Source organism: Ambystoma mexicanum, chromosome 6q (genome assembly GCF_040938575.1).
Source record: "Ambystoma mexicanum isolate Mex_15411 chromosome 6q, UKY_AmexF1_1, whole genome shotgun sequence".
In the NCBI taxonomy this organism is placed as follows: domain Eukaryota; kingdom Metazoa; phylum Chordata; class Amphibia; order Caudata; family Ambystomatidae; genus Ambystoma; species Ambystoma mexicanum.
Genome location: NC_090937.1, coordinates 1,309,472,065 through 1,309,492,174, shown reverse-complemented (window position 1 = coordinate 1,309,492,174; position 20,110 = coordinate 1,309,472,065). Strand labels below are relative to the sequence as shown.

Below are 20,110 nucleotides of genomic sequence, written 5' to 3'. Positions count from 1 at the left end.
CTACCGGGCAACACAATGGTAAATTAAAATGATTTCTCAAAGGATCGAGCCTGTTGCGAGGCAGGATTCCCTCAATCAAGTTAGGACCATGATGAGGAGGAGTAGGACTAGGAGTAATGGAAATTAGAAGATGTAAACAAGGCAGTTCCCATTATGCTGTTCTGTTCCAATGAACATTTTATTTATTTTATAATGTAATCTTTTAATTGGAGATTTGTAGCGTGCTACATTCATACACAGCACTTCAAAATACCAGGAGAGAAAATCAGAGGGATGGAGGTCTGGGTAAGGAGGAAAGGTGGTGAGGACAGGACACACAGGGCACAAATACAAAAAGGGTGACATTGTACTCTCAGTAGGGCATTGTAAATAAAAAATAGTAATTTGCACTGCAAAAGTTATCACATTAGTGATCTCTCAATGCAGAAGCTGGTCCATTGTTTGGAAAATTACACCTCTTCTTGGAGTACACAGACAGTACTCGAAGGGGAGCAAGGGAAAGGGAGAAAAGAGAGGCCAAAGACAGAGCAAGCATCTAAAAACAGAACTTGCTGTGGCATAACAGGATGGGCAGGAAGATGGATTAGCGCTGACTCTAACAATGTGTGATGCAGAGGTTGAAAGCGATACCAGGGAAATGTGGGAGTCAAACATTGCTGCCTGGCAGCATATTGCTAGTCAAATAGCTAATGTGTGTGTGGTTGTGTGATGGGTTACAGATGTGCTCTAGTGTTCCCTTAAAGCCTGGAGGTGTGTTTGGGATTGAGAACTAGTACATCCTCCAAATCCAGTACAGCCTTCCTGGGACTCCAAAGCCTTGGGCTATCACTGGTGACAGTGTCAAGGGATAACAGTGTAGAAAGACAAGTGCAGAAGGGTATGGGAGGAAAAGGAGGGATACGGTCAAGTGAGGAGGAGGAGAATCCACATCTGTGTGGTAAATGTTCTTTGCCACTGATCCATGGAAATGTGGGTGTGATCTGTGTGGTAAGAAGAATAAGAACACCGAGATGAGATTCTAAGTCATTGTTAAATCCTAAGTAAGTCAACTGCATTTCAGATATCTGAGTAAAGGTTATTAAAGCTAGAATCTTTGGTCAAGTCAGTCCATAACAGAAATCCGGGAGACCTGTCACATTTGGAAGGCTTTTCAGAATAACAATACTTTTAGTGCCTTCCTGAATTTAAGGTTGCCCATTTTGAGTTTGAGTTCAGTAGGAAGCATGTAGACAGAGATGGTGTTTCCTCTACTTCTCTATCTCTAACAGGAAGCTTGGACAGGGGGTTGTATAAGCAGAGCCTATATAGCTCAATGGAACAAAGAGGCTGAACCTGTTGGTGAGGTACTTCTGACCAATATGGTGGAAGGTTCTGCTAGTGATGCCGAGTCACTTGGATGCAGTGCATTGCTGAACAGAGTATGTGCAGGGCTTGATGAATTGCTGAGGAGCGGTCGAATTTGTTTAGTCTGGGGTTGTCCATTTACACTACTTGGAATGGTTTACCATTTCTGGAGGAATTTTGCATGGAGGCCGATTTACATCATATTGCTGTAGTCAGATGTTGCTTGTCCTAGGGTCAGGGTGACTTCGACCTCATGGGGGGGATCAAGGAAAAGGGGGGACTTTCCTGAGCATGTGTAATTGAAAGTGGCACCTGATACTCAGGACCGATTGTTAAGTTGGTGCAGTGAGGGTGCTAAAGAGCACGAATCACTGCGCCAAATCTGGAGAATCCCAGGCTCCACCTCTATTCTCAAGTAGGCCTGGGCATCCTCATAGTGCACAACAGTGCACCACCTTCTTTGCTCCTGTTTTTGGGTACAATGGGCACAATGGAAAAATCTCAGCAGCACTTTCCTTAAATAATAACATAATCGTTATTTTACGAAAGTGCTGCTGAGAACCCTTCATATTCAACATGCAAAGTAGCAGTTAATGTTTGCAAATGTGTATGTCTCCATAAGGATATTGGTTACATTTACAAGCGCATTGAACCCTGTCTCTCACCTGCATACTAGCACTACCTCATACACTGCACTTTAAAATAAATGTAATGCTAAAATACAGCACAAAGGTAGTGCTAGTATGTAGGTGAGGAACAAAGTTCAATGCAACCAGTGTCCCTGTGGCATTCCTCCACAATACTGGCAAAGAAATGGTACTGTATATGTGCGCCACTTTAACGCACATTTAATAGTGGAGGAGTGCCACAAAAATACCCGTCTTAAATGGTAGGTAACAAATGTTGGGATCGTTAGGTTGGTTTCCCACACATCCTAGCAACCGTCACATGTATTCCGAAAGTGGCGCATTCATACCGTCTTCGGAAGAATGCACCACCTTCAGAATAGGTCTTAAGTACCGAAAAGATCGATAGCGCTTTTTACGACCTTTTCGGTACTTAACACCCACATGAGAATCGGGCCCTAAGTGTCTTAATTAGTGGTCTAATCGAGAGATCAGTGACAAGGATTATGCTTAGGTTTCATACATTTTCAAAGGGTTTGGAAAGGGTACCTATCGAGAATAGCCATATAAAAAGGTAGCTTCAACCGCTTAGTGGTGCAACATAAGAGGACCTCCGTCGTCAAATAATTAAGGCTCAGGGTTTTGTCTGCCATCTCTTTCTGGATTCATTCTTGGCCTGGGTGTTTTGTTCACCCAGGTGAATCCTTGGTGTAGAGATGGAAGAGTTCAATCAAGGTTGTTAAGGACCTCATGTAGCCAATGAATTTCCATGCTGACTGACAGGGGCCTGGAGGAGAGTGCAGATTTGCTGGATTGGGGCTGATTAGAAATCACTTACTTTGTCCTGGGCTGAGTGGTCTTTCAAGAATGAAGTGGTACTCTTAAGTACAGTTCCTTGGATGTCCATATGGTGTTGAAGGTGGAAGATGAGGATCGAGTGGTCGACGGTGCCATAGGCCACTAACAGGTTAAGCAGTATCATGGCCTTAGAGAGTCTGGAATCTAGTGCCTCTAAAATGTTGTCCCTTATATTGAGTAGTGGTTATTCTTTGCACCTACAGTGTCAATAGAAACTTTGTGTAGAGGGTGACTAGATATCCAATCCTTTTGGCTTCATAAGCAAAGTTAGCAAGAGGTTTATAGTCGACAAGACAGTAACATTGGAATAGTCTACTTTTAGCAAAGGGGTGATTAGTGGACATTTGTAAGTGACTGGAGAGTCAACCACTCTTCTGGGTGGCGTGACAAACATTGGTGGGGCAAGGAGCAACAGTGGAGACCAGCTCCTTCATTAGGTGGGCTGCGTACTGGGATCATTCTGCTTTGGATGTTTTCATGTTGCAAACAATGGCTAGACCCTGCATGGTGATGGTAGAGAACGCGGAGGATGAAGTTAACAGTTCAATGTCACTCTTTTCTAGGGTAGGAGGGTTGGATGAGGCAGTTTTATTTAGTTTGATGTGTGTGATTGTGTCTTTGAAGAAAGAGCAAAGTCATTTTAGTCAAAGTCATAGTAATGTTGAGAGGCGGTCTCCTGGCCAGGGTTGGTGAGTTTGATGTAAATTGGAAATATTTTTTTTTTATATTAATATTTTATTTGCATTTATTTTTCATACACAACCTGAATTCTTAAATTAATCTGTTAAAGATGACATTGCACATTCAATAGGCAGGAGGACACCAAGCATTCTCACATTGCCCATCCTTTAACCACAGATCATCTAAGCACATCACTTCTAGATATTCAATTGCCTACATGTGTGATACATGTGTGCTATGTTTCTATGCAGTCGATACTCAAACAGAATACTCCACACTACAACTTTAGTGTTGTGGTGGGCAATACCAACTCAGCTAATAACACAGAACAAGGTGTTCTAGTCCCACCAGTTGTTTTTCTAATTACTGTTCCTGGTGCTAGGGCGAGAGCCTCATATTATGCAAACCTACTCAGCAAGAATTACCACATTTCTGAAAATAACTTTCCCTTTATAACCACACACTCCACGAGAAGTCAAGAGCAGGTCCCTGACACTTTCCTCCATTGTTGGTAGTCTGGGTGATTTTGATATGCTCAGTATCACTATCCTCATTGCTGCTCTGAACGGCCTCTATCTTTCTCGGTGTGCTATCTCTGCTAGGAAAATAGCATCACCCCAAAGTAATGTACCAAAATGATATTCTATTTGCAGCACCAGCGCCTCATTCATTGAGCCATTCACACCCCTCCAGGAGGTATCACGCTTATTGCATGGGAATTCTCTAATGGAGGAACCATGTTTTTCACCATATGTTTCTCTGGCAACCTCCTATATGAGAAAGGTATGCCATTATGCAATGCTCAACAACTCCACATTTATTTGCATTTCAGTGCTCTGCCCTCACTTTTAAGATTTGTAAATTGGTAGTCCATCCATTTCTTGCCAGATTAAGAGGGTGAATTATATTTCTAGGTGATTAGTGGGGACATTGTGTTAAGAGTGGTGGAGATAGACCTATGGGAGGTAGTGAGAATAGATCAGAGATAGATGGGTCCGCAGTTACTTGGAGCTCACTTACAGACCATTCACATAGGTCTGGGGGAGATCGCTTTCTGAGGAGTGGAGTTATGTTCTCTGCGATGAGGGGTGACAATAGATATTTTTCTCAGGGCTAGGCAGTTGCCCATCCAGAAGAGTGGAATACGATACAGGTGTGTAGAGCGAAAAAAAGGATGTTTAGGGTGTGGGTCCAAAATCTGAATTCAGCCTTAAGATAGCTGGGAGAAGCCCATGCTTCTTGTCAAATTCTTTATTAATCCAGCCCCAAGTTTGTTGGAGGTATTATCAGTCTGGCATTAAGGTTGGCTAGTCTTGTAACTCTGTCAGTAGCATTTGGTATAGAGGATGTGAAGTCAAGCCATTCTGTGAAGAAGGTTAGAGGTCTTACCTCAAAGGGTTTGAAAGATTGAACTGCTTTAAATGAGGTATAGGCGTTCACGAGACATGAAACGTCTACTGCTCAATGGACTTGCAGTTTTTCGCTCATGATTACATTACATTGGAGGTTCTCTGAAAAAGCACATACGATTCCCCCAATGGGTTATATCATTTAGGAAGTGGACGGAGGTTTTCGCTCTGTGGTGCATAGTCAGTTGTCGAGAATGGTGGAACAATTAGGGAAGGTTTGCTTCTAGTCTCCAAGTTCTCGTCTATAGGGTGCTATGGTCTGCCTGAGCAGTGTAGGGAAGCTGTCAAGCAAGCAGGGGATTGACTCATAGGTGGCCAGGGGATCTGAATGGACAGGGAGATCATTTCACTGGATTTCAGGTGAGAAAAACATTCAGCAAAGGGTGGGGGATGTTGCTTTTGGCTTATATCATTATCTGGCCACTGTAATAACTTGAGGTGACCCACTGTGGCCCTTTGATTGGTTGTACAGTAGTCGCTATAAACCTCACATTTATAGTGGTGGCAGATTTAACCAGAAACGTAGTTTCCAAGGGGTAACTGTCAGATCTGCATATTTAATCAAAGAATAAAGCATTCTCAGCAAATGACTCATGGATATTCTCAAATGTGCCAAACATACCACACTCACTAAACCCTGGAGATAACAATACAAAAAGATCATTATCGCTACTGGCCCTGAATGGAAGAAGGTGGACCTACCATTGGAGCTTCATTAATTAACGTCTTCAAGTCCTTGAAGTTGCTGTTCACCAGTTTCTTTGTCCCTCGTACTTGGGTGGTAAGATGTTGGTTGGCAGCATAAGCACTGAGAACACAGATGCTGTGACGTACAAGGGAAAAGGGGTGTATTTGTTAGAATTGAAAAGTACAGAGTAATAATTCAACCACTTACATGCAGCACAGGCTTTCTGTAGCAGTTCACCTCCAGTGCATTGACTACATTGTGGCCATGCTGACATTTTGGAAGCAAATCTTTCAGCAAATAATAAGGTAATGTGTGGGTGCCTGGCATAAGCATTGGCACGTGCCAGTGAGAAACTTACATATGACGAAGGTCTGGGTCAATAACCAGCACCAAACCTTAATGCTAAGCCGGAGGTGCTCCATAGAGCATTGTGTAGCCACGTCCCTTGTAGCCGCAGTACCCCAGCCTTCCCATCTCCACTGCAGGTTCACCCTCAGAACATCACACAGAGGGAATCTTGCTATGGGTAGGTTCTACAGGGTAAAGGCATGTCTGAGCAGTGAGCGCCTAACTCACTACCTGAATGGGAATGGGATTAAAGGTTAGAGAAGGAAAACCATTGCAGGCATCCCTCATAGGAGATGTTCTCTAGAAACTGGCAAGGGGAGTGTGTGGTAGTTGGTGATGAGAAAGATTCAGCTTTAAGTGAAAAACAACTAGCAGCAACTAGCGAGTACATGCGTTATTAAAAGAGTGAGGGATGTGTGCTTCAGTGGGTCCGTCATTTAATGAAACGTCTTTAAGGTGTCGTCACTTATACTGGTGATAAGCCATCTAGGGCTTTGATTACAGTAGCTCTGAAAGGTTTAAGACAGATGGCACTTACCAACCAGTTGCTTTCTCCATCACAAGCAATCAATGTTAAAGGCAACCAATTGCCAATCACGATTAAGCACAGTCCTTTGTGGTTGTGCTAACGTGTGTGTGTGTGTGTTTGTGTGTGTGTGTGGGGGGGGGACAAGTGACCCTATGGAGTGATGGTGTAGGAAGACCGCATTTTGCGATTCCCTAAGCAGTCGCTTAAGTGACCACAGACACCTCGACCTCCCCCACCCCCCAAAAGTCATGTAGCCCCGCCACCCGCCTTTGCAACAGTAATGGATACAATTTAAGTTCAAGAACTAACTCTAGGTATAAAACCTAACAGAAAATGTATGCTCTTCCCATACTGCAGTTTAACCTCTGCATCTTAACAAAAAAGCCCTATAAAGGCCTTGGTTGAACTAGAACCTATGATATGGGGTAAAACTATAAGTATATATACACATGTGATCGAGAACAAGATAAGTTAAACATAATTCAGAAGTGAAAAATCACCTAGGAGGCAGGTGAAAGTTAACTATTGACACAAGTTGTCAATCTTTCAAGTGCACATCAAAACATGTATCTGCCACTCAACATAGGACAGTGCTCAGCCAAGCACACCCACCAACCATGTAGTAGCTTATATTATTAATCATGGTCCAGAGATCACAAGGTTGGGATCATTAGCAGGGCATTAGCATAACAAAGGGGGTTGAAGTAGCCGCGGTATATATTATGTATACAGGAGGCAGTTATAATTCAAGTATATTTATTGAATGATGTGGTATGATAATATAAGTATAATAATATATATAAGGAAAGGAGGAGGGAGACAACCAGTAGCATAGGGAGCTGGACAGTTATAATTCAATCACAGTCTTCCTTCTAGAACTCTATAAACACCTGAGTTCCAAGTGTTCCAATACTACCCACCATACAATGATCAGGCATGTCCCATACAGATCAGGCAGCTTCTGTCAGAGTGGTAAATACGTAAATACTACACATCTCCCTCCCTTTATATTATTCTAACAACATATTCCTTTTACAAGGAGGCAGTAACACTTTAACAAACTTACCAACAGCTTTACTCATATCATACTTGTTGTTACGTACTTTCTTATCGTAATTAACCTTGTTCCTCTTTTGTGTTTCCCTGATTTTCTTTCTTGCACTAACCAACTTCTTTTCTATTTCTTTACCTCCTTTAATAAGCCAAATGGGAGCTAATTTGGTGTTTGCCTTTCTTCCCCTGCTATGCTCAAAAGGAGATACACCTGTGCTGGTATGCGGGGTGAAGCGATGAGCAATTACTTTCTCCTTAAGAGCATCCTCCCAATCCAACCCATTGGCCCACGCCATTCTGATGGTTTCTTTCAGGATCTTATTAAAACGTTCCACTGTTCCATTAGTTTGTGGATGATAAATTGAGCTAGTCTTGTGCTCAATGGCAAATTTTTTACAAAAGTCTGCCGCCTCCTTAGACATGAATTGAGTACCGTTATCAGAAAGGATACTTCCCGGATAACCTTCCCTCTCACATATATTTGATAAGAGTTCCACCACAGTTTTACCTGTAACACTAGAAGTAATTAAAATCTCTGCCCACCTGGTGAGAAGATCTATGACTACCAAGCAATACTTTTGTACACCTTTACACCATACGGGACCTAAAATATCCATGCTTATATCCCTCCATACGCTATTGGGAATATCAGTAATAACCATTGGTTGTCTGGAACCCACACATTTTTTTTCATCATCACAACAAAGGATACATTCCCTAATATATCGCTCAATTTGCAGGTCACAACCAGGCCACCAATAGTCATTCCTAATTCTCTGCTTAGTCTTTATCACTCCTTGATGACCCTCATGACCCAATTCTATAATCTTCAACCGCAGATCCGTCGGAGGAATGACTTTATCTCCTCTCATTACAAAATTTCCGTGAACATGCAGTTCATCTGCAACCGTCCAGAAAGGGCTTAGATCTGCCCCCTCAAATTTTGATTTGTTCATGGAATCATGACTTTGAATCAATTCTTTCAATTTCTTGATGTTATTATCGTTACATTCAGCTTGATCCCAAACATCTTTGGATATAGAAGAAGTTTCTACACAAAATACCACCTCCATGTCTTCATCTTCATCGACAATCTCAGAAATGTTGGTTAATCGAGATAAACAATCAGCAGACACATTCTTTATTCCTGGAACGTATGTCACAGTATAATTGAACTCTTGCAGCATCATGACCCATCTTCTCATTCTGTTGGATACTTTATTGAGACCTTTTGACATGAACACTTGAGTTAGAGGCTTGTGATCAGTTCGAAATTCAACTTGGTTGCCCCATATAAAGCTTTTAAATTTGTCGGCTGCCCACTTGATAGCTAAAGCCTCCTTCTCTATAGTGGCATATGAAATCTCTGCTCCCTTGAGCAATCTCGATGCAAAGGCGATTACCACTTCCTGACCATTCTTCTCCTGTGACAATACAGCTCCCAATCCTATGTTGCTAGCATCCGTAGTGATTATAATCTTGTCATTAGTACAAAAATTCTTTAATGCAGGAGCAGAATTTATTGCATTCTTTATAAATTTGAATTCATTTTCACATTCCTCATCCCACTCAAACACTTTCCTCTTGAGTGCCTCTCGTAATGGAACAGTGTGTATGGCAAAATCCTTGACAAATTTTGAGTAATATTCAGCCATGCCAATAAATGTCCGAATCTCATCTTTATTGCTTGGGCTTGGCATTCCCACAATGGTGTTGACTAATTGAGGCTTTGGAAAAATTCCTTCTGCAGTAATTTTATGACCCAAATATTCGATCTCCTTGCAATTTATCTTGCACTTGTCTTTGCTCAAAGTCATGCCAGCATCATATAATTTTTTGCATACATGTAATAATCTCTTGTCGTGTAATTCTTGAGTGGCAGCATGAATTAATATGTCATCTTGAAAACAAACTACTCCATCATTATTCTTGAACATACCATGCATAACCTTCTGGAAGACTGATGCAGCCGACACTAATCCAAAAGGCATTCTTTTAAATTGATACAAACCATCAGGAGTTATGAACGCAGTCAGTTTCCTTGAATCTCTATGCAATTTAATCTGATGGTAAGCAGATGACAAGTCTAACGTCGAAAATATCTTAGAAGGTCCAATGGTAGAAACAATTTCTTGTATATTAGGTAAAGGATGGCGATCAGGTATGACACATTTGTTCAATTCACGTAAATCAATACAAATCCTAAGTTTTCCTGACTTTTTTCTTATTACCACAAGTGGAGAAACCCACTCACTGGCATCAATACTTTCTATGATTCCATCTTCCTCCAACTTCTTTATTTCCTTGCTGACTTCTTCTCGTACCGCTAAAGGAATGCTTCTCAATCTTTGAGCTATGGGTTTTTTATTTGGTTTTAGCAATATTTGATGAGTATAACCTTTAAGACATCCTATATTATCTCGGAAAACCTTTAGCAACCCAGCCTTGCGTATAATATCACCACCATTAATCGATTCAGTACTTCTACTGCTTATGGCCAAAACTGATTCCTCACTGGTTGAGTCTACTTTCACTCGTAATTTACTCTGGTGAGTCCAGCTGAGTAGGGCAGTCTTCCCTTCGCTTGTAATATATATTTTTCCATTTGCACTTCTATTCTTAAATTTCAACCTTCCCCAATGCCAGCCGATGACATCAATTCTCACACCTCCATATGCCCTTGGATTAATATCCGTCTCATGTAAATATTCATGTTTGTTCCTGTTCCAAAATTGCTTCGGCAGAAGCGTATATTTTGCACCCGTATCAATCATCATACGTACTTCATTGCCATCAATCGACACTATTGCCCTGGGACTTTCCAACACTTCTTCATCATCATCGTCAGTTATAGTGCATACACAATCATCTTGAATTTCCATCTCACTACGATCACTATCAGAATTGTCCCCTATCCAATTCATGGCACTGTCGCGAAATCTGCAACATTTAGAGAAGTGACCTTTTCCTTTGCACTTGTTACAAATGATTTTTAATGCTGGACAGTCTGGGTCATCAGCCCAATGATTCACATTGCCACATCTGTAACACTTTCCTTGACGTTTTTTTTCCACTTTCCTTAATTGATTCTCTGTGTGGTTTTTCTTAGAAACCTCATATGATGGACCCTTCTGACCATATTTGCTTGATCTTTTATCCGCTCTCATTGAATTATATTGTTTAGTGACAGACCTCCTCTTAGCGGTGTCATTATTGATCATTGAAATCGACTCCTCATCATGCGTGTCATGAATTTTACTATTACTGCTTCCTATTTTTACTTGTTTCATCTTGTTCTCCAATTCTTTAACACACTTCTCAGTGTGCTCTACTTCTTTTGCTACTCGAAGAACAGTGTCAAGGGAAGGATCACTTTCTGACCACAATCTTTCCCTTACTTTGCTACTGCGACACTCCAACATAAATTGGTCTCTGAGTCTCTCGTCCAGTTGCTCATTGAAATTGCATAACTTTGCTAATTTCCTTAATGCAGTGACAAACTTTTCCACACTTTCTCCCTCCTCCTGTGTGCGTTTGCCAAACTTATAACGCTCTAGAATTATACTCACTTTTTTCTCAAAATGTTTATCAATTTTCTTTACAGCTAACTGGTATTCATTCAGGTCCACTCTCTCATCTTCTGGTAATTCTGGAAGTGTTTCGTATTTTTCTTGTCCAACAGGACCCAAACAGTGCAAGAGTAATGACTTCCTTTTTTCCGCACTGCAATTAGGACCACAGATCACCCCTGCATAATGTTCAAAAGATTTTATCCACCTTTTCCAAGGTAAAGCTGGTTCGTCAGTGCTGGGCATAAAAAAAACAGGTGGAGGCACACTGCTGAATGCCATGACAGTTTATGTTATGTAGACCACTAAATTGTATATATAGTGCAGCTCCTTAGAATTCAATTTTGCACCAATACAGATAGTGCTTGAGTGTACAATCCTTGTCAGTGTACACGTATTATTTTCAATTGAAAATTGTTCCCGTTGCACCTTCTGACGTTGGATAGATGAGTATATTGTTAGCCAGTAGAAGAGTGTTCACTCATATATTAACTGATACCTCTGAAATTGTACTGCAAGGCAGCAGGACTATCTGCTTCCTATGACAATACCTATTCAGCACTGTCAAAGTGCATAAATTGCAGCATTACGTTGGAAAACAAACACGGCGTACTGCGCCTTTAAGGAAGTTTTCCTGCCTAAGCGCGTTGGGCGCATGCGCGAACTCCACAGTCAATATAAACGGAGAAAGTTACAATCAATGCTGCAGCGGCTCAGTGATCGTATCACCGAACGTCATATTCTTCATGTGCCGCACTGGAGCTGCGAAGCGTTACCTTCAGGAACATGAGACGGGGCCGCTTCTACGCTCGGGCATGAGCGGAGCAGCTCCGTGCATCTCGATGCCGCATCAATTCACTTGATCCCATCCTCGTCGCCACTTGAAGTAGCCGCGGTATATATTATGTATACAGGAGGCAGTTATAATTCAAGTATATTTATTGAATGATGTGGTATGATAATATAAGTATAATAATATATATAAGGAAAGGAGGAGGGAGACAACCAGTAGCATAGGGAGCTGGACAGTTATAATTCAATCACAGTCTTCCTTCTAGAACTCTATAAACACCTGAGTTCCAAGTGTTCCAATACTACCCACCATACAATGATCAGGCATGTCCCATACAGATCAGGCAGCTTCTGTCAGAGTGGTAAATACGTAAATACTACAGGGGTTACCTTTGTACAATAAAGCTTAGGGGAGTATGTCATGGTAGTTTCATGCTGGTCAATCAAGGTTATTTCTGTATTTACTGATTTTTATAATGCCAAAGTGCGCAAGACAAAATAGCATTGGACTTTTAAAAAACGTTATCAAAACCAGATAAATAACCTGAGAGAGGAAATGCTCTAATACATATGCTGGCAAAGTGTAAACGGTGCTCACCTTTTAAACCCAGCAATCCATAAGGAAATATTCCCTGTAAAAATAAATCCCAGTACAAGACAAGTGCCAATCTCAAAAAAAAACAAGAGGTTGTATCCACCCTCTGAAAAAACATTATGCGTTCCACCCACATGTGTGCTTTACTTGTGCCCCGAAAAGCAGCCACAATCATCAGAAAATAACTGCACCAGTGTCTAAAATTACAAACTCTCTTGCCACATCCAGGGCAAATAATCATGACTTACTTGCCCCCTCATCAATTACCCTCCTCACCTCCATGCCTGGCTTTCAACAATAACCTACTTTATAAAGATAACTTGAAAAGTACACATACCATAGTGTCACTGAAATGTATAAATCCTTATAGAACTATGTTAGGCAAAAAGTGTAATAGTGTGGCATTATTCTCCCCATCGTGACTGTGAGACTACAAGTATGAAAATGCAATTTAGCAAAAGGCAATAAAATCGTCTCTCGGAGAGCATTGGGAACAGAGAGGATCTTGCAAACATATTGGGGCATATCATATATACATAACAAAAGGCTATTCTAGTTTGCCACGCACCTACAAGCTGGATTCACAATTCTGCATGTATTTGCAGCTCCATAAGGAGAAATACCTGTTCTTTTCAGGTGGGCCTCATGGCAGCTTGTTCTTTAGAGTGCAATACTTACAAGATCTAACAGTAGCATGATTTAGAAACAAATAATGCGGATGATGTGTGTTTTCTTAGTGTGTTATGAGATATTTAAAACTAAGGAGACATACAGCATCTGGGGCTGTAGACTGCCTGCCATCCATACAGTAACTGGGATGGACCTTGCTTAGCTTCAAAGCAAGAAAAGGGCCGGCCCCCTCAGGCCATGTTGCTCTAAGTGGTCTTGTAAATTGTACTCATTTATTAGGCAACATGGCCTGAGGGGCTTTGTAGCTAAGCAGGGTCAATCCTGGTTACTGCATGGATGGGAGTCCCAGATGCCTTTCGTGTCGGCCAGTGATTCCCCCCCCCCGATGTCACTGTAGCTGTAAACATATATTTTTTTCTATAGCCATGAGTACAGATCTATAGATGCCCTCGGCTATCTTTAATCATATTTTAGCCACAAATATCAGAAGAATTGCTGAAAAAAGGCTTTCCTGCATCCCCAGTCCCTCGCCAAGTGTCCACCCCTCTGTGCCTGCTCCCCTCCCCTACCCTCTCCCATTCCCCCCACAACGCACGCTGTTTCCATCACGCAGTTTGCTATGAAATGTCGGCTATTCGTGGCTATAGTCGAGGTTACAGAAAAGCTTTGTGTTGCAAACTCAGTCCCTAGACCCCCTCCAACCACCAAATTTCACTTGGTGTCCACTTTCCTCACCCCACCTCTAGCCCGATGGCATGTGCATGGTTTTTGACCCACAAATAGCTTTTTTTCTGCATTTCATTTTCGGATACCCTCGGCTATACCTGCGGCTACCTCTCGCATCAAGAAAAATAAAAAATACGGCTGTTTCATTTATAAACACACGGTTTCCCGGCAATTTACCCAAGATGTAACTATCTATTCTGGAGAAGGAGGCACCCTCTTCTCCATCACATATTAAAGAAACTACTGCACGGTATAACCCCAAACCACAAAAAGGCCTCGAGGCAACGCTTCGTTCCCAAGTTGTTTTGGACCTGGGCCAAATCCGTCTAGTGGTTTGGGCTGTGCGATCCAGGATCCAGGCAAAAATTGACCTCTTTTGTATGTGGGAAAATGAATGGAAAGTAGGCTGTAACTTTTTATTTTTCTTAATATTTTTAGCAAAACTTTTACAAACTATGCAGTCTGGGACGGGGGGGGGGGGTGTGCGTTCCTAATTGTCTTCAGAATTTCTGCCAAATCCGTTGCCAAATCCGTTGCACAAGTTAAATGCTATCAGCAATTCATTTATTCGGGTTTCCTATGGGAGTCTGACTAACCTTAACCATAGGGTAGTGACTGCTTCCCCATAATACACATATAGGATCTGCAAACAGAAAGCATCAATCCTAGAATTCCAACTGGGCAAAAATGTTTTCACAAAGAAGCCCGCCCGGGGTCATACCACTGAAAACGAGCCACGAGTGCAATGGTCGTGTGCAACGTTTGGCATTTCCAGTAAAATGTGGCATTACTGAATGAGGTGAAAATATTTTGCACGGAGACTTCTAACATTGACAATGCATATTAAGTGACATTCATCTGGGCCATGCCTTTTTATGAACCTTACCTGCATCCATTGCTAATGCTGACACTATGGGCCTCATTAAAAGTCGGCCGGTCTGGTAATAAAGTGCTGGTATTGATGTATACCGGCACTTTACCGCACCGACCGACTACAGGTTTGCCGGTGGGGCACCTGTGTTACCTCCACCGCTGGAGGTAAGGCAGGCGCCCTACCGGCAAAAAAACCTTCATTACCGGCAATGGCATTGCCGGTGCCAGTAATGATGGCAAATCCCCTCATGGGACTCCATGAATGGGGATTAACACTTTCACTCCGGCGGACAGAATGCCGGGAACAGTACTAACATTTGAGAGAATCCTAGTGGATCTACCGCCAGGATACCATCAGTCTTTTGAGGACCTATGTGCATGGCAGACGCATTGACATGAGTTGCCATGGCTTCCAGCATTCAACGTGGGTGGGGATGCATGCTGATCCCCATCACAGGGCTGTCGAGGGTGGCGGAAGTGGACTACATGCTACAAATTCACAAAAATGGCAACGATTATTTTTAGGGGCAGAGACCTTTTACTTTGCCAGTAAATTAGGATACAGCCAACCCTGTTCCCACACCAAAATGACTGCAAAAAGTGTACTGAATGTAGTATTTGGTAATACGCAAAAAGAATAGAAAATGTAAAAATGTTAAAATATGTCTTAAAACGTTGGTGAGTTTGTATGCAATTTGTTGAGGAACAGTTTCTTACATTTCTAAGTTACTGTTGTTTACACTAAGCAATAATTGGCTAATTTATATAGCAGGTCATGCTAGAACCTTCCAGGTTCTAAAGGCGGCGTAACCATCAGTCTCACCATTATCACCTACTCCTGGTACTCAATTTATCAACCACAGGAGGTGAAAGGGCTGAGTAGGCCCGTCCTGGGTATTGCACTCAAGTTGCCTGGAATCATCCAGCTGGGGATAGCAAACCAGTGCCAACAATTGAGTAGCAATACCTGTCTGTTGAGGAGGCAAGCACTTGTTCAGAGTCAATTGCTTATTACCGGGCTTTGTTGACAATACTTATGTGAATTATTGTAACCTTTTAAAGAACACCTCCCTTATAGATTAAGGGAGGTGTAATTTACAAGGGATACTGACCCACTACCAAGCTAAATTGGCAACGGGTCATTAAAGGCATAATGACCCCTCCCGAGGTCTATCAGACTATTAGCACACGGTAATAGTAAAACATGTTTCTGAGTTTTATTTTAATAGCTAGTAAAGCAAATAGACAAACTGAAACAGTAAATTAAATTATTTTGTAGTATTTAAATAACATGGTTATCTTCATAAATGTAAGTATTTTAATTGCAAACGTAGTTCAATTAGAGCTGGTTTAACATGAGCTTGCATCAGGTGCCATGTTAAAGTAAATGTTTTATCTGTAAGAAAGTGAAAGCAATTGGCCATGTTGCAGCTCTCTCTTTGGTCTTTTACATAGGATTGTTGTAATGCGAAGTAGCTGAGATGTCCAGACACAGACCCGCTGTGGAGCCACTTAGTATAAAGCCTGGTAGCCTTTATTATACATATTTACATGTTAGGGTTCCAGTGACTCTCAGCTTATACTACAGGACAAGGTGCACTCAGCACACCCACAGGCCATGCTCACACAACCCTGCTCAGGCCCCAACTGACACTCTTGCAACACTCATATGGCAACATTCACCAATATGCTCCTGGGCTGCCAATCATTTCAGTGACCAACATTCTACACAATCATACATAGGTGGCCAACAGGACAGGAAAAGACAAAAATAATACATTACAACAAGGATGTTGAACAAAAAACATGTTAATCCTAGAGAAGGGGTGTCTTGTTGAAATCATTTTTGCCAGGAAATTGCAATGTTCAATCCCTGTTTGCTTTTGAAGACAGAATGTTCAGAATGCAGTCAATACCAGTAGTTATTGACTGCTCTCTGAACATTCTGATTGGCTAAGTAATGATACCCATGTGCTAATTTGAAATGGTCACTTCCGTTTAGTATGAAAATGTGTTGAATCATGTAAAATAATAACTTAGCGCAAACGGAATAACATCTTCAACTGTGTGACCTATCAAGGGAGCTAAATAAAACAGCTGGCATTGCTGCAAAAGGCACTGGGGAGGTCACTAAAGAGTTAAGAACGTACAATGTCCAACTTATTGGCTAGCTGGTGACTATAACAAGGGCGTAATATCTTAGCGAGGTGGGCTCAGACCACATACATTTTCTATAGTAAAAGCTTGGATAAACAAATAATACATTTTCCTCACTTAAGCTTGCCCTGTAGAACTGTAAAGGGAAACCATTTGACTATAGACTTTATTTAGCGATATTGATGAATTGATATTGATATTTTATTTATATCCCACTCAAACACAGGTGTTTCAGAGCGCGACAAGGCAAGGGAGGGGAACAGGGGAGAACAAATCAACAATCTTACTAGGCCCAGTGACATTGAGAACGCGCAAGTGCGAGGGGGAGGGGGGGGAAGTGCATGGAAGGGGGAGAAGTGGAAAGTGCGAAGCAAAGGAGAAACAGATAAATAATAATAAATAAATAATAAAGGCAACAAACAGTGGTAGTGCAGCCAGCAATTGGCAAGTGCTAGGTTTAAGGCAGCAGGCAGGGTAGGTCTGATAAGTGCAGGAAGAAAAAAGGGGTGTTGTGTATGGGTACAGATACAGACCCCAGTGTAAGGGGTGGCCAGGAGGCAGTGCAGTAGGGTGGCAGGGTGAGCAGGTACCTGGGCCCTGAGGACAGAAGATGTTCAGGTGCACGGTGCCAAGAGAGAACAGATCAGCAAGGGAAAAGGGGTGCAAAGGCAGAAGCAAAGAGGAAAGTCTTGAGGTGCTTCCGGAACATTAGATGGTTTTCCTCAAGTTTTAGAGTGGCAGGGGGGCTGTTCCAGAGGAAGGCTCAAGCCGAAGACACAGATCTAGCCCCAGCTTGTTTCTTAGAAAGCTTGAGAGGGGAGGTTTTTACGGAGGCATAGCTGAAGGTATTTTGGACCCAGGCCCCAGAAAGCCTTGAGGACAATGTAGAGGGCTTTAAATTTAATTCTTGCATCCACTGGGAGCCAATGGAGAGATTTCAGAGCTGGAGAGATACGATCCCAGGGCTTAAGGCCAAGGACAAGTCTCGCAGTCCTGTTCTGGATTAGTTGCGGAGAGAAGAGGCAGGTAGATTTAGAAAGAGGCTGTTACAATAGTACAACCTAGAGAGAACCAGAGTTTGGAAGACAGTGAGCTTCAGGGGGAAGGAGAGGAAAGGTAGAGTACCTCTGAGGAGGTGCAGTAGGAAGTTTCACTTTTTAGAAACATCAGAGATGTGGGCGGAGAGGGAAAAAGTAGAATCAAAGATGACCCCGAGGTTCTTAGCCTCGCAGGTGGGGGTAGGAGGAGGGCCAAGGGAGGCCGGCCAGAGAGTGATGGGAAAGGATGGAGGAGGTGTGACAATGAGGAGGATCTCAGTCTTGCTGGCGTTCAGACAAAGATCATTGGCGGAACACCAATCTTGAATGGCAGTAAGGCATTCGGAGATGAGAGAGGGAGAGGAGGTGGCTGAGGGCAGTCTGTAGATGAGTTGAGTATCGTCAGCGTAGCACTGGAAATTTGAGCAGAAAATGGCAATACAGTGGGTGAGAGTTGCCAGGTATAGGTTGAAAAGTCAGGGCGAGAGGTTAGACCCCTGCGGAACACCACAAGTAGAGAGGGATATAGAGGATAGGAAGGACCCAAGTTTGACCTGGGAGGGTCGATCAGAGAGGAAAGAGGTCAGCCAAGCCAGAGCCTGATTGGTGCTGCCCAGGTTATTACGGAGACGGTTGAGCAGGATAGTATGGTTGACCATGTCAAAGGCAGATGAGAGATTGAGTAGGATGAGGACAGAGGGAATGTTAGAGTCAAGGTTGGAGAGCAGATCTTCACGGATGTTCATGGAGAGCAGTTTCCGTGCTTCTGGCAGCTCTGAAGCCAGATTGGTGGTCATGGAGACAGCCAACAGAATCAGAATGAAGGCTAAACTGAGAGATGGCCAGATTTTCCGGGAGTTTGCCAAGTAAGGGAGTAATGGAAATTGGGCGATAGTTAGCCGGACAGGAAGGATCAGCTGTGGGTTTCTTAAGAAGAGGATCCTGAGGCAAAGGAGTGACTGCAAAAGTCGGCAAGGGCCGAAGCGAGGGTGTCAATGTGGTCCTTGATTGTTTTAGAGGAACAGGGATGAGCCTGTTGTGATTAGGTTTTTATAAATCGGACTTGTCTAGCGACCTCATCGGGGGAGAAAAGAGGAAAGGACGAGAAGGGGGTGGGAGAGTGGCTGAGGGAGGGTCAGCAGGCACAGGCGGATAGGGGTAAGGCGGGGAAGGGGAGGAGAGGGCGGACACAATGTCCTGGGGTGATAAAGTGAGAGGCAAGGGCATTGCAGAGAGCCTGGGAGGCAACAGGAGGGCTAGAGACTGCAGCAGGGTTGGCGACAGGCCAGTTTGTCAGAGGATGAACAATAAGCCCTCCATTTCCTCTCAGCCACCCTACACTTACGTTTAAGTGTAGCTAGGTCGGAGTCAAACCAGGAGTTGCACTTGTCTTTAGATTTCAAACGGATTCCCATGACAGGGGCAAGAGCATCAAGAGGATCAGAAATAGAAGAGTAGAGAAGGGATAGGGCAGTGTCAGGGTGTGAGTCAGCCAGGGGAGGAGGGGGGGAGAGAAGGTGGCAGCAAAAGCCTTAACTGACACGCCCTTCATGGGCCGGATGTCCGAGAAGGTAGGTAGCAGTGTTGACGTAGGTTTGGCTTGGGGGGAAGAGAGTGACACAGGAGAGAAGGCAGTGGTCACACCAGTAGAGAGGAGTAGTCAGAGGAATATAGAGGGGGAGGCCAGTGGAGATCAAGACATCAGGTGTGTGACTTGCAGAGTGCATCTGGCCAGAGGGGAGAATAGAGAGAGAGAGAGAGAGAGAGAGAGAGAGAGAGAGAGAGAATCGCAGAGGTCGCGAAAAAGCAAAGATGGAGTCAATTTGTAACATCAGTGCAGTTATTTGCCAACAGCTCGATTAAACGATCACAAGAAGATCAGGAGCAGCTTACTCGGGCTAAGAGCATGAAGTTTATATAATATATTTCCCAAACCCTATAGCAATGTGCAATGTGTGTGCCGTGCAGGAGAGAGGCAACATCAAAGAGGTTAATAGTAGATTCGGCCAGTAAAACACAAAAGCATATTACACAAGATGGCCTGCTGCTGCAAAATACATTTTGGGTTCTATGTAATTTTGGCAGTTTGAGGCTGCTCCAAAGAAGGCTGCACAGACATGGCCCCAATCAGGCCACCAAAGACAACTTTTTTCCTTTAAGTTGGAGGATTTCATCCCCCCAAACCTCTTGCCGTC

General features: G+C 43.0%; 1 protein-coding gene across 12 annotated transcripts in view; it reads right to left on the bottom strand.

Annotated features, from left to right (window-relative positions):
- The window catches only part of PROM1 (prominin 1), a 922,577-nt gene that overhangs the window by 436,542 nt on the left and 465,925 nt on the right, over positions 1 to 20,110 (bottom strand). For all 12 annotated transcript variants that reach the window (XM_069631918.1, XM_069631917.1, XM_069631924.1 and 9 more), the window contains one exon: positions 5,621 to 5,741. In XM_069631918.1, the coding sequence (XP_069488019.1) occupies positions 5,621 to 5,741 (121 nt within the window). The remainder of the gene's footprint in view (positions 1 to 5,620; positions 5,742 to 20,110) is intronic.